We start from the raw sequence: 24,374 nt of genomic DNA, 5'->3' as shown, positions 1-24,374 counted from the left end.
GGCTACAACTACAACAAGATGAACATATTTGACCGTGATTTAATTGTAATACACGTGCCGAAGTAACAACATACTTATGCCGGTTAGTAAAAACCATGAATTAATGCTTTGACGAGTCTGCAAACAGACGGCAGGCGAAAAACTTTTTTTTTTTGCGTGATCTTCTTATTATAGACAGATGCATTTCCAAACATTTAGTCTGCCTACGCTGTAAAATGTATTATCTCTTCGATTTACACACGGCATCTATTGCACGTCTGTCCTTCACGTCAAATTCCATGTATTGTATTTAATTATTAACAAATATACTAAGTCTGACATCTTCATTGATATTTTTCGATCTTTAAGGGAACATCCTCTAATAAGCTCACAAAAAAGACATCAGTTCACAGAAATGTTATTTAATTTTTACAAGTGGCATGTTTGTATTGAACAGCTTATTTAACAGTAGAATACAACTTTTAAACTATTGGAAAGTGTACATTAAGATTAAACAGTAACATGACATAAACATGAAGTTAGACCCCCCCCCCCCCCCCCCCTCAGACCTGCTACCCCTCCCCCCCCCCTCTCATCCACAGCAGAAAGCTGCGCTCACAGCTGCTCAGCCCAGCCGCACACCTGGGGCCTCGGGAAGTGGCGGGCGAGAATAAATCCTGCTCTAACATGACATAAACATGAACATGAATAAGGGGAATGTCAACATCGATGCCAGTGCATCCAAGCTGCAACAGATGAAACATTGTTTTCGTCTGACAGTCTGTTTCTCTCTTTTGATTTGATGTGCTTCATCATGGAGAAGTTGCTCTCACATATGTACAGTATATGCTGGCCTGTTTAAGCAAAAAATCTCTCAAAAGAGGGAAGCGAGTCTCGGGCAACAGTCTCCAAAACGACACTCCCCTCACGTTCAGTTTCATTTGGAGAAATAAGTCGCCCTGTAGTTCGCACAGTTCCACTTGTAGTTCAGGTGGCTGGTCATTCACAACCGCTGAGATGGGGTCAGTGAAAAGCTGAATTGTGCCTCGCATGTCGTGGAAATCCTGAAAGCGATTGTTGAATTGATCCTGCAACATTTTAAGGGCTTCTCTGTAGCGGTGGATCGTCATCTCACATTCGGCCTATTCTGGGATGTCATTGCGCAGCTCTCCACATGCGGGGAAGTGTGTCAAATTCGGGGGATCTGACGCAAGGTTATCTCTGAACAGGCCGAGTTTCATCTGAAAACTATTCACATGACCAAAAAGGTCGGACACGGTCTGATCTTTGCCTTGCAACCGGACATTCAAGTAATTGAGATGTCCAGTTATGTCAGTGAGAAAGGCCATTTCACAGAGAAAGTGTGGATCCCTCAATGTGTCACAGTACGCACTTATATCCGCAGTAAGGCCCCGGTGTACCTGTCATATTTGTCCTTGTGTGAAGTGTTGAAGTGGCGGCTCAAGTTGCTTACTTTCATGACAGCAACGTTCTGCAAACATATTAAACATTGTGGTTTACCCCTGAATTCAGTGAAAAGATACTCTTTCTCCCACTTTTCTTGGAAAACACGATTTTCCTCAAATATCTTTCTCTTGCTCATGCTGACATCCACATAGGGCTTTGTTCATATGTTACCCGCTCTATCGAAATCAGTCGGAAGTTGCAACGGCTAATTTCAAAATAGAAGTGGATTTGTGTAAAAAACTAGTTTTTCGGGGTTGGTTACAGTTTGTTTTCATCTGATTTCAAATAAATACAGTCTTGACTTTTAGAATATTAAACTTGTTTTGCCAAATTCAAATTCATGATAAATACAACTTTGAAGCTTGTAAAGGCATAATTACAAGCGGAGAATGGAGTAATTTAACGCCACAGCAGGCATAACAACAGCTGTTGTTTCTTGTGAGTTTTCCCCGGGAAACAAACACAATACACAAGAACACGTCAGATATTATTTTGCGGTATTTGGCTGCCGAACCAAATCACGTAGCATCAGTACTATAAATTAAAAAAATATATATATATTTAAAAATATATAATGTATATGCTACGTCAGTTAATCTTTCAAATACAAGGAAAACCAGCGATACACTACAGTGTCAGCTTTTCTAAAATAGAAACTTCAATGTTCACATCTTTCTAAATGATTCTACTTTTCAATGACCTACACATAATCCTAATAATGATCCCATTTTCAATCTTCCAACTGTTCATATTTTTTGGTCAATTAACAAACCTATTACAAATTTGTTGTTCAAGAAATTTGAGCCATTGCCATATTTATTTGATCACCATGGAAACCTTTGATCTCTGGACACGTCGTTAGCTCAAATATAAACACCTGTGTCATGGAACACGATGATGTCATACCTCCAACTGACATGCTCAGAGCAGCAGACTTCAGATAATGGTTATAATGGTCCTGCCCTCAACAGCTCTATGTCAATTATGGGGTGTCATCATATGCCGTTTCCATGGAAACGCGTCCCTCGCCATGAAACACGATGTCGCTGTAACTCGAATGGACACGGTCCGATCGTCCCCAAACTTAGCTTGTATATCACCGGTCCATGCCTCAACAGCTCTACGCCAAATCTGAGATCTCACCATGGGCTGTTTCCATGGAAACGCATCCCTCGCCAAAAAACACGATGTTGTCGTAACTGATATGAAAATGGTCAAAACACCACCAGACTTCAGATGCCAGTTAATGGTCCAGCCCTCAACATGTCAATGTGCCATTAATGAGTTTTCCTCAAAAGCTGTTGCCATGGCAACGCATCCCTCGCCGTAAAACACGATATTGCTATAACTCCTATGAAAATGGTAAAAAAGTGCTCAAACTTCATATGTGCTAACATTCCAGCCATGAAGAAATCTACATGACAGTTTTGAAATGTCTTCAAATGCCGTTGCCATGGCAACACAATACTTGCTATGAAACATGGTTTTCTCATAACTTCAGTGAAAATGCTCCAAACGGCCCAAAAACTTCACAGGTTTGGTAACGATGCAGCCATCAAAACATCTAAGCGTATTATTGGGTGTCATCAAATACCGTCGCCTTGGCGACAGATCATTCGTCATCAAGTTAGTTCAATCGTTTGCAGTTCAAATATTCTGCTGCTTTTCCAAGCTTTTTTACTTTATTTTCTTCTCACACATTCAATCCCCCAGTGTTCATGTATCATTTCAATCTAAATTCTTGACTTTCTTCGAACACATTACATTTCAGAATAGCAATTCAGCGTCAGCTTTTCAGCATAAAGCATTCCCACTAGCAATTTCTTCAGGAATTGCATTCTCTAGTTTACTATGGCATTCCTATTTCTTGTGTACATTTATCAGCATTATTATGCTGTTTTTTATATTGAAGTCCCATTCTTTACATATTTATTTGTTCAATGTATACATTACATACCTGCCAACCCTACCGATTTGGGCGGTAGTCTACCGCTTTTGACATGTTTCTACTGCCTACCGACTTAGCTGGCTTTCCCTACCGATTTTGAACCTTCCCAAACTATAACAAATAAAAATGACACTCCATAGACACTGGACTCGACTTTTGGCGGACACCGTTTGCAGCGTGTCTGTGATCGCGTCATACAAACAGTCGTCTGTATTTCTGAAAGAGAAACAACGTGCAGACCGGGGGTAACGCTGCCTTTCCTCTGCACCCCCCGGGGCTGATGGGTAATCACTCCCAAATGAGTGAGGGAACAGAGATTGGCATTTGAGTCCTGCAGGATTTCCCCGTTAGTATCAGTGCCAAAACACATGTTGGCGAATGAAAGACATCCAGTGTTTGGGCTTTTCCTGAAGCATCCTTCACCTACAGTGTCTCAACTGAAAGAGGACCACAAACACACACAAAATATAATACCATTTTGAGATTTGGGGATATTATCTCCCATTCTTTCACTTTTTCTGACATTTTCAACACCAGACATGTCGTTAATGTCTCTGTTTAGCGAACTACAACGATCTGAAAGCCTGTACATTATTTATATCACACTTTATCAGCAGTGGCGGCACCAGAGATTTTCTATAGGGGGTGCTGTGGGGTAGCTTGACGTTTCAGAGAGGGTGCTCAAACATTAAGGGTTTCCCATTAATGCACTTTTCTACTGCAACACTCCCCACGCACACACAGTGTACCCGCGACTGTTACAATGAAGGCTCGGTAATCAGCTCACGGCATATATGTGTAAGCAGGGGTAAAGTGCTATTTTTACAAGTGGGGAGTGGACCTCACCTCCTCTAGGAGGGTCCTCCCGGGATTTTTTTTTAAATATTGAAGTTAAAAGCATCAATCTGGTGCACTTTGAGAGCAAAATGAAGAGATCTATGGATACATCTCTCAACATACATATGAAACAGAACTGTAAACAGATTTTCTATTTCTTTATAGATATTTTACAAATCACTCCCCTTTTAAAACAAACCGTTTGAGATCCACTGAGATAACTAGACTAAAGTTAACTATCTAAACACTGAGAGTCCTTTACTTCTCCTGAGCTGAGGTTATCTGAGACTCTCAGTCTAACAGGAGGAGAGAGTTATCCCTCCACCTTGTTGTTGAAAAAGCTCCTTATATCCGTTAGCTTGGCTAGCTAGCACCAGATGCTAACCACACTGATCTCCGGTAGATACCCACCGGTGCGCGAGCTCTCTCTCTCGCTCGCTTGCGCACGCACACAAAATGGCTCGTGCCACGCACACACGCACGCACACACACACACACACACACACACACACACACACACACACACACACACAGAGAGAGCTTGAATGAAACACAGAGACCCAAGTAAGCTACTTGTACTCACGAGGTCTATTATGTGCATAATCCCTCTCGCTTTCAGTTGGTTTTGATTGAGTGTCCACACGTGGACGTTTAAGGACTAAAAACGATCCATTCGTCACTTTGCTGTTAGCAAATAATTTGGGGCTCCAGCTATCAGGAAGTCACTCAAGTGTCACAAAGTAATTTAGCCTATGGGGTAGGTAAAAAATCTAATGAGTGCTGGCCATTGGCCTAATCATATCACCTGTGTTGGCTTTATGTTTTTGGTCAAACATTTGTTTGTTTCACATTTGCATTGATGTAATCAATAATCTTTCTGATTTAATTTAATAAAAATAATCATAATAATTTTCGGGGAAAAAAAACAAAAAACATATATTTCTAGGGGGTGCTTAGGGGGTGCTTTGGCAATCCTGGGGGGTGCTCCCCCCTGGCGCCACCCCTGTTTATCAGTAGACAAATGCAGGAAATTACTTTTTTAATGCAGTATTTTCTGATTTATGGCGCAACACAAAGATATTTCGCTCTGTGCAAACCTTTTAATATGTCAACAACATGAAACAAGAATATGAACCTGGCTTCTTCTGAAAAATGCATAAAATGGTGCAGTATATGTTAAATACATGGTTTACATGTAATTACTGGGTTCCATTTCTTCTGATTACCTAATTTGGGCGTGCACATTTGCCGCGCGCAAACCTACCTCTTTTGGATTTGGAAAGGTTGGCATGTATGACATTATATAATTCCCTATAATCTCTATATTTATATTCCACAGTGGAAGCCAATGCAACCCAATGTCCCCTATGGATCAATAACGTTTTTCTGATTCTGATTCCAATTACCTTAGTTATCTTACAAAATACAAATTCTTCAACATACCGTAATTCACTGCAGATGTATACTAAACCATCCCTGTGCTTGGGTCACGTAATGAACAGTTGGTGGCGCTGGTACCCGGATGAGGAACTGACATGACCAGTTTATATGAAGAAGAAGAAGAAAGCAGCCGTTCCATGGAGACAAGCGAAGCCTCAGTACAGTGGTCGCTATGCAAAAAGTAGGCACTTTAAGACCAGAAGTTGGCAAAATGATCAACTGTTTTATGTAACCTAATTCATGCGAAATTCTAGCATGCTTTGAAATGCCTCGAAATTAGTTATATGAAGCACATGTGTAATTCAAAGTGCATCGTATATAGTTAGCGTAGCAAGCTAACGCTACTCTCTCTAAACAGTTACAGTTAGAGAGGCAGTATTAGAAAAAGCGTCGGTTTAAAGATGTGGAAGCAGGGCGGTCGAAGCTCCGCTCTGGACCGAGCTCAAGCCCTGCTGTCCGCTAAGAGGAGCGGCGGAGGGGCCGTGGGGTCTGCGGGGTCGCTACACTCAGTGAGTCTACATCTTTAAAAGGTTTCAGAGACCTGTGGTGTTAATCCATGTTATGTTTTACATATGCAAATTCTTCTTCTTCTCTCCAGGATGCTGTGGGTGGATCGGTTAAAGCCAGATCCTCTTCCCCCCACACACACGCTTTATTGTCGGATGTCAGCGACCTGTCCTCGGTGAGCTCAGCTCCTGACCCTGGGGTTGACACCCTGCTGGGCTCTGCTGCTGCATCACAGGGAGAGGGTCCTCCTACCCAGGTAAACAACTTGAGAATGTATTTCTAACTGATGCTGGATTGCTCAGGAAGAGAATGCAATGTTTTTTTTAAAGTCCAATTTAGCCATCAGCCTTTCCTCTGCCAGGATCTCAGACCTCAGATTCCTGTGGGTGGAGGAGGGAGCAGGTTCTTGAAGAAGGCTCCTCCACCTGCCATCCACAGCAGCCAGTCTCCTGTCCGCAGTCGCCATATGCAGCAGGTGCCTGAACACAGGTACGTCTGCACTATGGGTGGAAAGTAAAAGCACTACTACCTCACTGTAAAAGATACTTGGTTACAAGTAAAAGTCCTTCATTACAATTGTTACATAAATTATGTAAGTATAATCAGGAAAATGTACTTGATGTATTAAAACTAGGTACTTAATACAGTAAATGTCCAATGTGACTGATAAATAAGATAAGATAAGATAAGACTTTATTTATCCCCAAATCATTACATATCATATCATTAGATACTTTTTACTCATGCATTAATGAAAAAGCAGGATTTTACTTTTGTAGGTTGTTAAGGTGAAGCTAAATTTGGATTATTATCAAACCAACAGTACCTACCTCAAAATGATAAAAAAAAAAATGATCAGGAAAGAAGCATAATTTAACAAATCTTCACATTTCAGAAGTAAGAACAATTAAACTATATTTTTACATGAGAAAAAAGGTTTTGTAGAGTTGTTATAGTAACTCTCTTTTTATCTTATCTTGATTTGTACAGTAATACGTAACTACGTAATACAACCATTTTAAGTTGTCAGATAAATGTAGTGGAGTAAATCACAATGTTTTCCTCTGAGGTGTAGCTGAGTCCAAGTAAAAAGTGTCATGAAAGAAAAACACTTAAGTAAAGTCTAAATACATGCAGTACTTAAGTACTTGGTGACAGACATTCTGTTCTGTGTTATATACATAGATAAATGGTGCTGTTGTTTTCTACCACCCAATCCAATGATTCTGCTCAAAAGATGTCCTGTTCTGATATTTTGCTTTGCTGCTGAAACTCAATTGCTGTGTATTTATTTTCATTCATCCACCAGGAGTGTGTCATCTTCTCAGCGCGGCTCCCAGGCTGCTGCTTTGAGTAAACTGGCTCAAATTGAGAGCCGCGTCCGAAGCCGCATGCAGGTTCAGGATCATGGCCCCGCTGAGAGTGTGACCTCCAACATGGGAGCAGCGTCTCCGTCCCAGGAGGCCCCTGTGAGACTCTCAGCACAGTCCAGCAGTGAGCAGAGCAAACACTTCCTCAAGAATACAACAGCTGGAGCTGCTGGCAGTCCTGATGTTGGTGTGAGGTCCAGATCTAGAGCTGCTGAGTTTGCAGGTCCTGCAGCAGGTTTGGACAGGAAGCCAGTGAGAGGAGTGAGTCTGGAGAGTGATGAAGAGGACATGAGGAAGCTGCTCGGAGAATCCTTGGATTCAGAAGACCACAGCTTCCTGGCCCCAGTCAGAGCCTCTTCTTTAAGAACTGCAGACAAGGTACTTTCTGCTTGGTGTCCACTCCCTCTATCTACAGCTTTACATGTCCTAGATAAGCATGGTTTGTATTGTAATTTTCAGGGGGTATAATAGCTCAGGGACCACCTTTGCCAAATGACAGGCAGCCAGGGTCCAGTAAATAGACAAACATTACATTCATCAGATAATCAGAATATTCAGGAACATTTAGGAATGAATTGACTTGTTAACGCAAAGAACTTGGAAGCATAATAATTGAAACCTGGCCTAGATGACAGATAAATCACATATTTAATTTATTTTTCCCTTTCCTGTAGTGTGTTACATCGTCTTTGTGCATTAAGTGGATTAACTCCCAAAGTTAATCTCTAAGCGGTTGACCAATCACAACAGAGCCGGCCAGCCAACCAATCAGAGCAGACTGGGCTCTGGTTTCAGACAGAGGGTGAAAAGAGGTGCTGCAGCACAGGCAGTATGAGAAAGATAAAGAGCTTTGTGAACATTAAAGCATGGAGACAACAAACAAAATACAAATATGGACCCAACATTTGCAGAATATGTCCTCTTTAAGAAAATGGGGCTGCTGTAAAAGTTTATATAACATTAAATATAACTGAACCTCTTCCATCATGCAATCCTTTACATATTTGAATAGTTCACACTAGGGCTGCACGATATTGGAAAAAACATTGCAATTTCCCCCCTCCCTGTGATATATATTGCGATATGAAAACATACAGGAATTGAAGAAAATAACTTTTTTTTTTCGCAAACCAGCCTTTCTTGAACTTTAATGCTATACAATTGGTATTTTTTAACTATATTTAACCGGATGAAGGATTTTAGTCACGGATGTCTGGATCTTAAGTTTTCAGAGCAACAAGCTGAGCTAGCTCGGTTAGCAACGCCGAACTGCCCTGGAGAAACACATGAAACTATTGTATTCAGTGTTTTTACCTTTGATCACCGGATCCGTTTGCTTTTGAGATTTGATTGTGATTGGTGGTTTGCTGTGCATGCAGAGCCTGCATGTCACACACTCAAGTACTCCTGACATGAGAGCCGCGCAAGTTTTCCTTTTGTAGCAAGCGACAAAATAATTGTAACATGATGTGTTTGAGTTAATTTGCCTAATTAATATTGCAAGTACTAAAAAAAAAAAAATTGCACGTCCTGCGATATGAATATCGCGCATGCGCATATCGCGATTATCGTCACGATATCGTGCAGCCCTAGTTCATACACATAATCAACGACTACCAGGGAGAGAATGAGAAGCAAATGACAGCTCTTTCAGAGTGAAATACAGATTTACGGGATCCCCACTTCTCATTTGAAACTTCTATTTATCTTTTAATTAACAACTTCTATAGGTTCCTTTGTGCCTTTATACAGCCTCTGGCACCTTATACAGGACTGTCTCAGAAAATTAGAATATTGTGATAAAGTTCTTTATTTTCTGTAATGCAATTAAAAAAACAAAAATGTCATACATTCTGGATTCATTACAAATCAACTGAAATATTGCAAGCCTTTTATTATTTTAATATTGCTGATTATGGCATACAGCTTAAGAAAACTCAAATATCCTATCTCTAAATATTAGAATATCATGAAAAAGTATACTAGTAGGGTGTTCAACGAATCACTTGAATCGTCTAATTAACTCGAAACACCTGCAAGGGTTTCCTGAGCCTTGAAAAACACTCAGCTTGGTTCAATAAACTAAATCACAAGTATGGGGAAGACTGCTGATCTGACTGCTGTCCAGAGGACCGTCATTGACACCCTCCCTCAGGAGGGTAAGACACAAAAAGAAATTTCTCAAAGAGCAAGCTGTTCACAGAGTGCAGTTTCAAAGCACATCCACAAAAAGTCTGTTGGAAGGGGGAAATGTGGCAGGAAACGCTGCACAACCAAGAGAGATGACCGCAGCCTTAACAGCATTGTGAAGAAGAGTCGCTTCCAGAATTTGGGGGAGCTTCAAAGACAGTGGACTGAAGCTGGAGTCCAGGTATCAAAAGTCACTGTTCACAGACGTGTCCGGGAAATGGGCTACAATAGCCGTATTCCCATGGTCAAGCCACTTCTGAACTCAAGACAACGGAAGAGGCGTCTGACTTGGGCTAAGGAAAAGAAGCACTGGACAGTTGCACAGTGGTCCAAAGTCCTCTTTTCAGACGAAAGCAAGTTTTGTATTTCATTTGGAAGTCAAGGCGCCAGAGTCTGGAGAAAGGCTGGAGAGGAGCAAAATCCAAGTTGCTTGAAATCCAGTGTGAAGTTCCCACAGTCAGCGATGGTTTGGGGAGCCATGTCAGCTGCTGGTGTTGGTCCACTTCATCAAGCCCAGAGTAAATGCAGCTGTGTACCAAGAGATTTTAGAGCACTACATGCTTCCGTCTGCTGAAAAGCTCTATGGAGATGAGGAATTCATTTTCCAGCATGATCTGGCACCTGCCCACAGTGCCAAAACCACCAGTAACTGGTGTTCTGACCATGGCATTACTGTCCTCGATTGGCCTGCAAATTCCCCTGACCTGAACCCCATAGAGAATATGTGGGGTATTGTGAAGAAGAAGCTGAAAGACACCAGACCCAACAATGCTAATGAGCTAAAGGCCGCTATTGAAGCATCCTGGGCATCCATAACACCTCAGCAATGCCACAGGCTGATTGCCTCCATGCCACGCCGCATTGATGCAGTAATCCGTGCAAAAGGATTCCCAACCAAGTAGTGAGTGCATTAATGGACATTTTCAAATGTTTGATTGTGTTTTGCTGTTATAAATCTTTTTTTTTTACTTGGTCTGAGGAACTATTCTAATTTTTTGAGATAGGATTTTTGAGTTTTCTTAAGCTGTATGCCATAATCAGCAATATTAAAATAATAAAAGGCTTGCAATATTTCAGTTGATTTGTAATGAATCCAGAATGTATGACATTTTTGTTTTTTTAATTGCATTACAGAAAATAAAGAACTTTATCACAATATTCTAATTTTCTGAGACAGTCCTGTATACAATGATAGGACAATAGATATCATAATTGTGAATCAAATATGTTCAAAGACAGCTCAAACGATTTCTGGTTCATCAAAAACGTATTCGTTTCTCACATACAAATGTGTTTTTATCATGTGTAACAAACAGAAGTGACACTAATGTACCGACACAGCTTATTCTGTTTAAAACACTTTGATGTTTTCCTCTCTTACAGATGTTGAGCAGGAGCAGTCAGAGGGGCCGCTCCCCTTCTCCCCCCCCATATGTCTTTCCCTCATCCTCCTCCCTCCCAGAACCTCCCTCCCCCGCCTCCCCTCCTCGCCGCGGTTCTCCTTTCCGGTTCACCGGTCAGGCTCAGGCCCAGTTCAGCCCCTCCCTGCTCTCCCCCTCCCCCTCTCCTCACAGAGGGGGGAGTCTACCATGCTCCCTCTCCTCCATTTCGGGCCGGGGTGAGGTGCTTTCCCTGGAGGAGCTGTTCTCTGAGGACCCCCACAGCGAGATGAGTGCAGTTTCCTCTGACGGTAAGAGAAGTCCGATAGTGTTGCAGATACTGAGATCAGGAGTCTGTAGAGCGGGGCCGTGATGTTTCTGCAGGCCGAACCAGATGTGAGCATCACAAGGGTTCCCTCCCCAAATAGAAACCAGATTATTCCATTTTTTATGTCGGTACATTGCAGAAAATAAGATCACGTTTATCAAATCAAACTTGATTTATTAAGCACTTTTCGTACACAAACCAAAAATAACGATGATATTTCGAGGCATTTCCAAGATGATAAATAACAAGAAACGCATGACTTTTGTATTTTATACAAACCAGTGGCGAGACGTGACTTTTAAACCTAGGCCCCCCCTGCATAAACTTCACAGCGGGCTGAACTTGTCGTAAAGTCTGCGATAACAAAGCCCATCCATTTAGAGGGAAGATAGGATTGGTCAATTGTACTGTCATTTGACATTACTCTCTCATCGAGTTACTATAGCTGGCCCTCTGTGAATTCATAGCAGGACCACCAAACAGCTCCTGTCTTCACCTCGCAGAGACGGCCAAAGGAGCTTCTTTCATTTAACCCTTCACATTCCAACAGAAACTGAATAGGGAGATTCGAAGGATTTATTTAGTTGGAAATGTTATTTTAAATACAATTAAATGAAGTTATTTTGGTAAAACTAATGACAAATATAACAAAACAACAAAAAAAAAACATGTTTTAAAATTATTATTTTTTAGAATACCTTAGGCCCTCAGCTCTTAAAAGCATGAACACTCTTTGTTTTCACTTTAGTTTTAATTAAAAGACCATTAGTAGAAGATCTGAGGATTCTAGAGGGTTCATTGGTTAAAACAATATCTGACAAATAGCCAAGCCCAAGACCATTAAGACACTATAAACCAACAAAAGTATTTTAGAAACAAGTGATACTTCAGGTTTCAGGTATTTTTAAGCAAGATAATCTCCACATATTACCACCACTTTGTGATTTTTGAAGCGTAACTGCCATCGCCAGAAGTGAAAAGCTAACGTTAGGCTATAAGGAACTACATCAGCTAAAGGTGGCTAAAGTTCTGTCATGACGTTTTCTCATTTAGCCACTTGTTAGCGACTGCTGTTTTTAGGACATTTAAAGGTAGAGTAATTACTGACATATTTTATGTCATCTAATAAAACATGATAATCTGTTAAGCTTCTGTTAACCTTATTTAGTTAAGAAATCATTAACTTCCAGACAAGAGAACCGGACTTGTTAAAATGCTGACTCATTTCTGGATTTTCTGACTTATTCCTGCTTAATTGATATCTAAATGCTTAGTGTGTGTTTTTGTTTATTAATCATGTTTTATTCTTTACTCCTTACCTCATGCATCCTAGATGGAAAACAAGGTACATACTGTATAGGCACCATTCTTTAGCTCTGCATTACAATTAATTTCTAGGTTTTGCTTCCCAGGTGCATTCAGAAAAGGCTTTTTACAGCGCCACAGCTTCCACAGATGAAATATTTTTATGTATTTATTGTCAAAGCATTTAATATATTCATTGCTATCGGGATGTTAAGAGCATTCAATGGAATATAACAAAAAGTGTTTCTGAAGAGAATTACCTACCCCACCTTTAAATAAAGTTGATATAATTGTGTATAAACTTCTGTTATGATCTTGTGTTATTGCAGCCTTCAAGATCAATGTGATGACATTAGACGACCTTGTCCCTGCTACCCTTGCATTTAATGAGGAAACCCCAGAGAAGAAGGTGGGTAACAACAGAAGTTAACAGAGTACTGTAAAGTAAAGTAACACATTATGTGTTACGTTAAAGAGGACCTATTCTGGTATGTTTTGGGTTTGACCTTTCCTGTAGTGTGTTATATACGTTTTTGTGCATGTAAATGGACTAAGGGTCCACTGTAAATGGACATTTCCGACACATCTCTAAGCGGTTGACCAATCACAAAAGAGCTAGCCAGCTAACGAATCAGAGCAGACTGGTCTCTGGTTTCAGACAGAGGGTGAAAATAGGTGCTGCAGCACAGGCAGTATGAGAAAAATAAAGAGCTTTTTGAATATTAAAGGTCCCATGTCATGGCAACAAGTCCTCCAACTCATACGACCAAATGTGCCGATTGTTCAGGCCCAATTATTACGACCAAATATGCCGATTGTTCTGGCCCAATTATTACGACCAAATATGTCGTCTGTTTAAGCGCATAATACGTCCTATAATTAAGTTTTAAAGTTTTCGCACTCTACTGCTCCCGTTGAATGCTAACGTTACAGATGGTCGTTTATTCACAAATAACCCTCTCTGTAAAATCCTAAATTGTAGGATAGTTTGGCCATTAAAACGCTTTTTGATTCGATTTCTAGCAAGAAGTGTAGATTGTACTTTTAGAATCCACGTCCAGTCGATATGTAGGATCTTTAGTTTGATAGATATTACGAAGATGATTTGAGGTATGCGGCAGCCTCCATGTAAAGTTACGGGTTGAAAACAGTATTATTATTATAATAAAACCAATGATCAAATGATTTAACAATGATATCTGCACAGGGTTTGGTTGGAACTGAATACATGTAACGGCGTTACGTAATCAGAATACACAAATCAAGTAACTGTATTCAACTCGCGTTACATTTGAAAAACGACTAATCTGATTACAGTTACTTTTCTAAAATCATTGGTGGACAGATTTCCTCACAACATTTAATATTCATTACTAAAGGTACAGCCGAATCATCATAGCGCACAAAACCTATTACCGCCACAGATGGACCAAAAAAGGGAGCGTTTGAAAACGAAACGATAACAACGAAACAAGGAGGAACAGAAGTCTTAAATCGTGTGTGTGTAGAGGTGTGTGTAGGACAGAATGCGACACGCCCGTTCTAAGCCGTGTCCCTCACTCCTCACATCTTAAGCTGCATCCCCAAAAAGTGTATTATGTTGTTACATCGTTTCAGATGTTATGTTTCAGTTGTGCTCTTGATAAGCCATTAAAAAAGTAAAAACACGTTCAGTTTCCTTTTGCTTTTTTTGTCTCCTGTTCACCAAAACATACCATATGTGATGGAAAAAGAAAGTAATCCAAAAGTAATCTGAATACGTAACTGTAAATGTATTCGGATTACTTTCAGAGCCATGCATTCAGTAATCAGTAACTTATTACATTTACAAAGTAACCCTCCCAACCCTGTATCTGCAGTACTCATCAACTAAAAAACATCAGTTTATCCTTGTTAATTATACGACATTTATTGGTTTAAATTGTGTACAATGCTTTTGTGTTTTTCCCATAGGTTTTTCTCTTTCGATTCTGAGAGATACCTTTCTTTTTTCAGAGGTTTTGATAGGCTAAAACATCGCCGCAATGCATTTCGGGATATGGTGTTTATCCAATATGAAATCGGAAAAACATTTTTTTAAATAAAATAATACTTTATTCAGAGTGTTCTTGCTTTTCTCTTTGAAAGTCATCATATAATGGCATTGTAATACACGGTTTGGCTGCATTAAATATTACACATCTGCCGTAGATATTTATTTATAGAGCCCTGATCAGAAGACCTTTTGACAAACTGTAAGAAATGCCGCCAAAACGGAATACGTGACGTGGATCATAAATATATTAGCAATTAAACAACATCTTCCATTTCTTTTCAGAAAATATGTCTCCTTGCAGTATCAACACGAATTTGGCTGACTTTTATATTTGATCCAATTGGTAGATAGGCTATATTTTCACCATAACGGTGCACAGCTGATAGAAAGGGATTTTTTTGTAGTTTTTAAAGATATTATTTACTACCTTTCCAACTCCTCATGCAGTTGACTGTTACAGGTCTATACAGGTTCACGGTACAATGCATAAGCTTCAAATCGAGAGACTGAAACTGTATTTTCCTTTAGCATTCTGTTTTAATTTCACAATAAAGTTAATAGTCATATTATGTTTGATATTATTATGTTTTAACTACACCACTGGTTTTTTAACCCGCGCCGCCTAGTGGTTAAAGCATGTTATTGAATGTTGTTGTTGAATACGTTTTATTTGATGAAAACATTTAAATATGAAGAGTAACCTACATACAAAATTGAAAATATCAAGAAGATACTGTGGTGATCTCTAAAATAAAATAGTTTAGTGCAGGATGTCCAAAGATATTAACAGGAGGATGTGCAAAACAGACAAACTAATAAGGCTTTATTCAAACATTAAAGAATACTTTAAGTTAAGGTCTTCTTTTGAATGAGAAAAAAACATTGGGGTTATCCACAGATAAATATGAAGTCTGACAAAGTACTTAACGTCCAATGTATTGCATAGTTTATTTTGGCACTTGACAATCACCTTCCCTGAATTTTACTCAGGTGTAACTAAAGTCTGATTTAAGGGTTGTTTATATTTCACATCATTAATCAGAATCTGCAAAGTAACTAAAATAAATGTAGTGGAACTGGACCATGGATGTATGGGCTGGACCCGTCCAATTCAAGTTTTGGAAAGCCTGCCGTGGTTCCATTCCATTTCATAGAGCTGTTTGACGCTCAGCGTAAACCTGTCGCACTGCCCAAACATCCAATCACAGGGCTTGATGACTAATCACGGGGTTTGTAAAGCAAGGCGGATGTTGTAGTCCCAAACGATAGCTGGGGATTCTGGGTACTGTAGTGTCTTCGGAAACTGTAATGTCTAAACTCCTAAAAAACTATTTGTTTCTCTGAAAACACAAAAAGCATTGTACACAATTTAAACCAATCAATATTGTGTAATTAACAAGGATAAACTGATGTCTTTTAGTGGATGAGTAATGCAGATATCACTGTGTAATCATTTGACAGTGAGGGGAATATATCTGGTTTTATTATGAAAACTTTGAGACCGGAAAAACTGTTTTCACCCACGCTAACTTTACATGGAAGCTGCATACACGTTATCCTGGCGAGACCTCAAATCATCTTCGTAATATCTATCAAACTATAGATCCTACACATCCACTGACGTGGATTCTAAAAGTACAATATACACTTCTCGCTAGAAATCCAATCAAAAAGCATTTTAATGGCCAAACTATTCTACAATTTAGGATTTTACAGAGAGGGTTATTTGTGAATAAACGAATAAACGGGAGCATGTTGTTTCTTACACGACCACTAGAGGTGCTACACTTTAAAACGTGGCTATGGGTCGTAATCTAAGCTGATAAAACAATCGACCTATTTGATCGCTTTTTGTAGGAGGACAGACTGTGTCATGGCCATTTCTACTGATCATAATTCCTTTGAGTTCTACTAGAATCGATTTATATTGCGCACTTTTCCAAAATTACTTTGGTTTCTCATACAGCATCTCTGTAAAGTATGTGTATTCACTCTCTGTCCTAAACGGCTTGTTGGAGCTCCTGCCCCCCCCTCCCTGTGGAGTGTGTGCTCTGATTGGTCGGGACGTTGCGAGGCTCGTTGCGAGGCTCGTTGCAAGGCTCGTTGCGAGGCTCGTTGCTGCGATCTGCTGCGAGGAGCGGACAGGCTTCCGGGTCGGCGATACAGCGAGAACAAGCGAAACTCATCCTGAGCACACACAAACACTCGCAGCCGAAGTAAAAACAATAAGTGTGGCTTGATATTGAGTAACGGTACGTCCACACAGCAGTTTTGAAAAAATCTTGAAAATCTTGGAGCTGGGCGTGTCTGAGAGCTGGGGGATTCTTCGCGAGCAACAACCAATCACATGAATCTCCCGCCCCCGGAATACAAAGCAAAAAACCCCGGGGATTTTAATGCGAGCAATATATATATATATATAAACTCCCCAAACAGGCGAAAACCTGTGAAAACCTACCAGTTTCACCCACTGTCTCTGCCACCTCCCTCCAAGCCTGGTTCCTCCGGTTTGTATCCCGGTAAATAGTTCTGGTCGTAAAGAACCGGGTGATTTGCTACCGTAATTTCTCGTTTGGAATATGAGGAAATGAACTGCGGTCTGGCTCTCCCAGTTTGCACGCGGTTTGATTGGCTACTATGGCTAGCGCTTGTACTGTCAGATTTGCATAAACGGGATTTGATTGGCTGACGCTTCCACCTCAGCTTCAAAAGTTGAACATTGCTCAACTTTTGAATCCTGAAAATCCTGAAAATCCTGTAAATCTTCGCTTCGCTTCCCCACAATGCAGTTCGGCGAAAAGCGAGGCAAAGTGACGTCACTCCCATTCAAAGAAAATGGGCAGAGAAGCGTTTTTTTAAGCTGCTGTGTGGACATACCGTAAGAAAAAGGTTTATAACGCTGTGAGCATGGGTCTGCGGAGAGTATTTCTCCACCATCCCAACTTAGCAGCTCGAAAAACTTTTACCCATTTAAACAGTCGTGGTAGATACCTTGTTTGTTTTAAACATCATAAATACACAAACAACAATGAATACTTACAGGTTGTGTACCCGAATCTCCCGCTGGTCCAAACAAAGCAGGAACAGCATCATTCTCCAGTGCCCTACGCTGTACATATCCGGCATGAATCGCTGAAAGGTTTGGGAAGCTTTGTTTCGTGAAAGGCTGGCAGAGGGTGCGGCCATAGCTCTTGGCGTGGCTACTGGGTATTCCTACGTAGCGATACTCAGGAAGTAAATGAGAAATCTCCAACGAGGCGTTTTGGGGAGGTATTTTCTGTGTTAGAGTTTTACTCGCTACAGGGTGTACTTTCAGGGTTTTTGACTCTGCAGACCGTTTACATGCAGAAAAACCTTCATAACACACAAGGGTAGGGATTCACCGAATATTCGGCCGCCGAAAGTTATCTGCCGAAAATGGTTAAAAAGGCCCTTTCGGCCACGGCGCGCGACCATGCTTGTGGCTGGCTCACAGCCAACATGTCTGCCACTTGGAGATATTTAAAAATATCAGAGAAAGAGGCGCGGATTGCGATTTGTAAAACGTGTTCAGCTGACATTTCTCGAGGGGGTGTAACTGCAAAGACTTTCACCACTTCGGGATTACTCCACCACTTGAAATCAAAACACCCGGACAAATATGCGGAGTAAGATCAAATCACAAGCACTGACAGCGAGAGACTGTTCAGCGCTGCCTCTCATGTGCTTGATGAGAAGAGGAACAGACTTATGGCTGATAAAGCAGAGAAGCTAATGTTCATTAAAAAGAACCTCCCACTTTTCCTTAATAAGTAGACAAGGCTGGCTTATCATAAGCTTATCTAGTTCTACATGTCTACTCTATACCCACTTTCCTGAACAATTTTCATTGTGAGTTATAATTCACCATCTCAGGTTATCATTAGGGGGAAATGACAGCAGCACAGTGTTCAATATATTGTACTTTCGGTATCTAAATGATACAATGTTGTTTACATTGCTCATGAGGACAGACCACCTTATTTGCAGATTCTTGAAATTGTAATTTAATTTGTAATTGATTGTGGATTTTGTATCCAGTTTTCACTTTATGTATCTTTATACAATGTTTACTACTTTGCTTATGAGGACAGACAGCCTTATTTACAGATTCTTGAAATTCAATTGTAATTTCATTTGTAAATAGTTACATTCATGTGGATTTATCCAGTTTGCACATTTGTATGCATGCACTTATAGGTGCATTTGTTGTCGTTGAAGTCCTGGCTGTTACAGTCTTTATTTACACTATGTTGTTGTAGGCCTACTGGCCTAGATGTTTATGCAGTTTTAAAGCACCTTGGCTTTGTTCTGAATGCACTTTGTTGTAGTTATCCTACAGAGAAAATAAAATGCACTTGACTTGGAATTAATGTACTGTATGCATTCAAAAGTGCTGAATAAATGTTTTATGGACCCATAATAGTGATTATTATTTAAGTTAAGTTTTGCCATAATCATGTCTTTTTCGATAATCAGGTAGCTGAACAACATTGGTAAAAAAATGTATACATTATATATATATATATATATATATTTCTATTAATAATTTTCGGCATTCGGTTTTCGGCCAACTGTTTCCTATTTTCGGTATCGGTTTCGGCCAAGAATTTCCCATTCGGTGCACCCCTACACAAGGGTAATAACGAGAAAAGCAAGACATGGGCCCTTTAAAGCATGGAGACATGTCACAGTAGAGGCACAGAATACAATTAGGAAGGAAAACAGTTAGTAGGAAATTAGCCGTTCTTATGCATCGACTAGTTGGTAAACTGTGTAAAAAATGATAGTAAAACGTTGCTTATTATATTGGGATCTCGTGGATCCCCTGAAGGCCTCCTCAGGCTGATGTGTTTTCTTTCTCCCTGCAGTCTAAACAGAGAGAAGTCAAACACAGCTCCACTGATCCTGGATCCTCTAACAGACATCAACAACGACCACCATTCAAAGAGAAGGAAAAGAAAGAGGAGGAGGAGGAGGACTATCAGAGTGACTTTGAGAGTGTGAGCAGGACGGATCACAGCCAGGTTTCAGAGCACCTGCAGGGAGATGCAGAGGAAGAGGAGGATGGGTCGGTGATCAGAGAGGAGGCTTCGGATTCAGATTCGTCCCGTAGGAGAACAGGAGCAGATTACTCCAGCTCTTTCTCAGACACAAGGCGCTCCTGCAACTCACGGACAACTGATGGCAGTCAGAGACGCAGCAGCAGATCCTCCGAGTCACACAGCAGCCGAAACTCCTCCCACCAGGGGAGGAGGGGGGCTTCAACCAGAAAGGTTCTGAGAGAGGTGTCCGTACAGACTCAGCCTGATCCTCTGGCTCACACAGGTTAGTCTTTTACGCTTCAATATTTAAGATGTGGTATGGTGACCCATCATCACTACCACTGTTACAGTTTTTCACAGTAGCACTGAAGTGCTCTAAGACTGGTTCATTGCTTTCTCTCCTGTGTTTGTGATTTAAAAACTGTTGATCTTCAATAAAAGTTCTTCAATTTAATTTGTTTAATCTGTGCAACAGGTGGAAAAAATAGTTTTTCTAAGTTGACATGTGAGAAAAATGGTGCATGGAGATATTAAAACTAACCAGTAAAACATGAATACTTCACTTTCACTCTTCGGCCAAAATGAGTTTTACAACAGCAAACACAAAATATATCCCGACAAAACAAAAAAATTAATCAATCTGTTTAAAAACCTGATCAAAAAAAGTAGCTTTCAAATTAATCCAGCTAGAAAATAAAATGTTTCACATGTTATTGAGTCAAACACACAGGAGAGAAAGCCATTTGAATCAGAGATAGAAAATGGGTCACCAGATGTTTCTCCGTCATTCATTTAGAAATAAAATGAAAACAATCATTTTATAATTTCTTGTCTCTGGCTCTCCCCCTGTAGGTTGGGCTGCTTTGGGTCCTGCAGTGGGTCTGCCATACATGGACCCCTCCCCAGTGGTGGCTCATACTCTCAGTGCAGAAATGGTGGAAGGTAGGACCCGATCCAACATAATACAAAAAACACAACAAGACCACTCATAGAATAATTTCCAGATGTGACATCCAGGCTCCGATTTCTGTCATGTTGAGAGAAAGAGGAACGCTGTGACCTGCACATAGACACAGATGGTTACTATGACAAAGCCTTAAGGATGAGGGCGATGCAACATGTCATACTCAGAGCTCTGTGGTAGGGCCACTGAAACTTGGTGCGGTTACGCCATCTACAGGTAAGGAGCTGATACATTCTGCAGGGTAACTGTGAGTTGATGAGAATTTAATCGTCTCAATCTTTGATCTATAGTCTAATCCAGCGCTGTCCAAACTACGGCCTAACTGCGGCTGATGGTCCATTTTGAATTGTCCCTCAGCAAATTCTGAAAGTATAATGGAATTGGAATATGGCCCACACCTGAAACACGTGCTTTTCTTATATTGTACTTCTTAAATATATACTGTATGTCCATATATTACACAGTAGTATTCAAGTGGCAATATGCCCACTTTTCAAATAAATTCAGTCAATTAAAGTCAAAAAGTTGTTTGAACAAATCTTGGTTAAAAATGTAATTGCATAACAAGCTTGAAATACACCCTTCAATAAATGAAACCCTATGGAAAGTTGTGATGTAGGCTGTTTATTAAGTATATTCAATTATCAAGAATAATGTACAACATTTGATTGATTTTGCCAACTGATAAGTTAACTTATGAGGCAATATACCTCACCTCTAGGGAGTGGCCCAGCCCTATAAAGAAATATCGGAGGGCAGACTGTAAGGTGTAGAACATCAGGTATAGCTCAGCTGAGGAGAGACAACTATAATGTTATATCATTAGAAATGCAATAAAGTGAGTAAAGCATATTGTCAGTCACGAGCTAAGAGAAGCTTTGCCAGCTGCTTTATGGGATCATACCAGCCCAATCTCTCCTCTCAAGCTTAAAGAATGCCTTTGTGCTTCAGTGGTTTTATAAATCTTCTGACTGGCTGATAAAGTGACTCGGTCACAGTCTCCCTTACAGATGAATAGGCAGTGTCGTGGCTTCCTTCCTTGTCTTTCCATCAAGCCACTAGACACTTCACAGTTTGAAGAGTTGCTTGGCCTCCGATGGTTTAGATGATGGCGCGATGTGTTTGCTCAAAATTGTTTGCTCAAACATTTGCAAATGCAACAAAGAAAATAGGCCTTTACAATATTCAAAAGAAATAAGCAAAACTCAAAAAAAATAATTAACAACTTAGGTATTCTTTCTTTCTTAATAATGCTTATATAACTCCATAACTTAAAGGGTACTTGTACGATTTGTATGTGTACGTGTACGGTTAAAAACTGTTCCTCGACGGCGTCTCTGAAACGGGTTGCCCATCACTGTGGCTTTAGCGCAGGCGCCGTGGGAATTGTAGTCCTTTATAGTGCGTTAACTACAGACGTCACAATTACGTGGCCTTTCTTAGAAAATCAAAATACTGGCTCTAACAGGCAGTGTGTCAGAAACATTTATAAACCATGCCTGCTAAATGTTTCTGAAATAAAATCATGCAATGCTACACTAAACTGATTAGGACACTATGAAGTGCACTTTTTTGCTGATAGCAAGATGAGGGGAATGTTACCACCAACCTCATGTATTAATCATAAATAGAATGCTCAAGCCTGGAAAATGTGTTAGCTTAGCTTAACATACACAAGTCACTGTCCAGCTTAGTATGTACAAATCAGGTTAAGATTGGATATTTAGATAAGATAATATGTTAAGTGGTGAGTATTAGAGGTGCTAGTTGTTTGAGCTAGGCTAATTATTTTAAGAGTTTCAAGTTATTGTACTTGTATGTACAATGTATTTGTCAAATCAGTGTTAATAGCCAGTGTATAATATTGAAGACAAATCATTTACTTATTTTCGTCCCACACTAGTGGTACCGTTAATGTCACGATCCTTTACAAGACAACATTTCCCCCTTTTTCTACAGCTAAATGACCCCTTGCATGCAATAATTCAATGTGACACCGTGATATTGGGAGTCTAATATTCATTTTAACCCAGTTGATGTGCTTTTCTGCGTCTTACTGAATACTTCATTGTTAATGTGTGTGTCCCCTCTCAGCTCTGAGTACCTTCAACCCAGCTGTGTTTGTGCTGAATGAAATGCTGAAGCAGCAGCTGGCCATGACGCAGCGTTTCATCGATAGCAGCCGACACCTCCACTGCAGCCTGCTGCAGAGCCTGGGCCCCCCCGACTACAGATACACCACGCTGGAGGACACCAAGGAGGTGAGATACACACACACACACACACACACACACACACACACACACACACACACACACACACACACACACACACACACACACATACACATACACATACACATACACATAAACACACACATACTGGTGTATAGTTGAATAATCCTGATGGTTAGATTGACGTGTTTCAACAAAGTAAATGCATGTTGCTAGCTCAGCGCAGTATTATGGGCACACGGCGTTCCTGCATTTCCTCTGTGATGTAGCTGACCTGATGAAAATGTGAAAATCTGTCATTATTATTCCAACACGGAATGTCCTTTTTCAATGTATTTCAATGCCTCTAGGGTGGTTTCCAATTACGCTTTGAATTTCTACTCATATTTTATGATATCACCCTAAAATAACATATATATATATATTTATATATTTGTTTTATATATTTGGGAAATGATTACATCCCTTTTTTACAATAATGTTTCCTTTAAGTTGCTCTGGCTTTATTGGAAAAGTTTGGATCACCCAATGCAGAAACAATCATAAGTAGCCAGCCACCACTTAAATCAAACTCTACAAATAATATACTATAAATACAAGTGTAGCCTAATCCTTATCTGCAACTGTGCAGAAAATACCACAAAAATAGAAGCGATTTAGAACTGGAATATCAGTGTTGTGAATGAAGATTCAACATTTCCGATACATCCTAAATATGAGATAAAGAACATGAAATTAACAGAAAACATTTTTATTTTTTTTATTTATTGCATTTTTAGTTCCAAATTGCATTAAAAGAATCAATTCTTCATCCCTCCACAGTCCATCCGTCGGCACAGAGGCCACAGACTGAGGCTGAAGGCACAGAGCAGCAGCAGGAGGTGACTGTCCATCTGCTGCCGACTGTCCTGGATTACTCTTTTTATACATAATTAAAACAGTCAGAGAACATGCCAAGAAGAATGTAATGCTTTTGTAAAATCACATCATACAGTTTTAAATGTGTCAATTTGAAATCATGCAATGTGTGGCCTCTTGAATGAATGAAGTGGTTTTGTAAATTATTTTTATTTTTTATATTAAAAAGAGATGACAACGTCCCTGACGGTTATTCAGCGTAAATCATCAATTCTGCCACTTTTCGCTTTAAGAAGAAATAATGATTTAACAGTGTTTCACTTATATGACCTTCATTCTGTTGTGCTTTTTGGGGTTTCCTTTTTCTTTCAGTGTCTTATTTAGGTTTATGTCAGTGGTCTGCAAAGGCTCGATTCCCTTTGTCCGCACGCCTGAAACGCCTATATTGGACTCCTTTGTGTTCTTCCGTA

The 24,374-nt window shown here is 40.1% G+C and overlaps 1 protein-coding gene across 2 annotated transcripts; it reads left to right on the top strand.

Moving 5' to 3' along the window:
- The first annotated feature begins 4,805 nt into the window (after positions 1-4,805).
- cUnh19orf44 (chromosome Un C19orf44 homolog) lies at positions 4,806-24,146 on the top strand. 2 transcript variants are annotated; one of them, XM_079653230.1, is made up of 12 exons: positions 4,806-4,988; positions 5,734-5,852; positions 6,030-6,180; positions 6,270-6,434; positions 6,540-6,667; positions 7,488-7,926; positions 11,122-11,428; positions 13,080-13,159; positions 19,675-20,131; positions 20,701-20,790; positions 22,907-23,073; positions 23,869-24,146. In XM_079653230.1, exons 3-12 carry the CDS (start codon positions 6,073-6,075, stop codon positions 23,929-23,931), a joined length of 2,004 nt encoding a protein of 667 aa, XP_079509356.1. In that variant the 5' UTR covers positions 4,806-4,988; positions 5,734-5,852; positions 6,030-6,072; the 3' UTR covers positions 23,932-24,146. The 2 variants fall into 2 exon arrangements, with proteins under 2 accessions (XP_079509356.1, XP_079509355.1); XM_079653229.1 differs by having other exon boundaries at positions 4,807-4,988; positions 5,734-6,180.
- Positions 24,147-24,374: the final 228 nt, after the last annotated feature.

This window comes from Notothenia rossii (genome assembly GCF_949606895.1).
Source record: "Notothenia rossii genome assembly, chromosome: 1".
Taxonomy (NCBI): domain Eukaryota; kingdom Metazoa; phylum Chordata; class Actinopteri; order Perciformes; family Nototheniidae; genus Notothenia; species Notothenia rossii.
This window is presented reverse-complemented; position numbering and strand designations above follow the sequence as displayed.

What these genes read in the sequence shown, in the direction of transcription:
- cUnh19orf44 (XM_079653230.1), top strand. Translation starts at nt 6,073, where the DNA reads ATGTGGAAGCAGGGCGGTCGAAGCTCCGCTCTGGACCGAGCTCAAGCC. An exon ending in GAGAGGGTCCTCCTACCCAG is followed by an intron (nt 6,435 to 6,539) that starts GTAAACAACTTG and finishes TTCCTCTGCCAG; the next exon opens with GATCTCAGACCTCAGATTCC. An exon ending in GAGTGCAGTTTCCTCTGACG is followed by an intron (nt 11,429 to 13,079) that starts GTAAGAGAAGTC and finishes GTGTTATTGCAG; the next exon opens with CCTTCAAGATCAATGTGATG.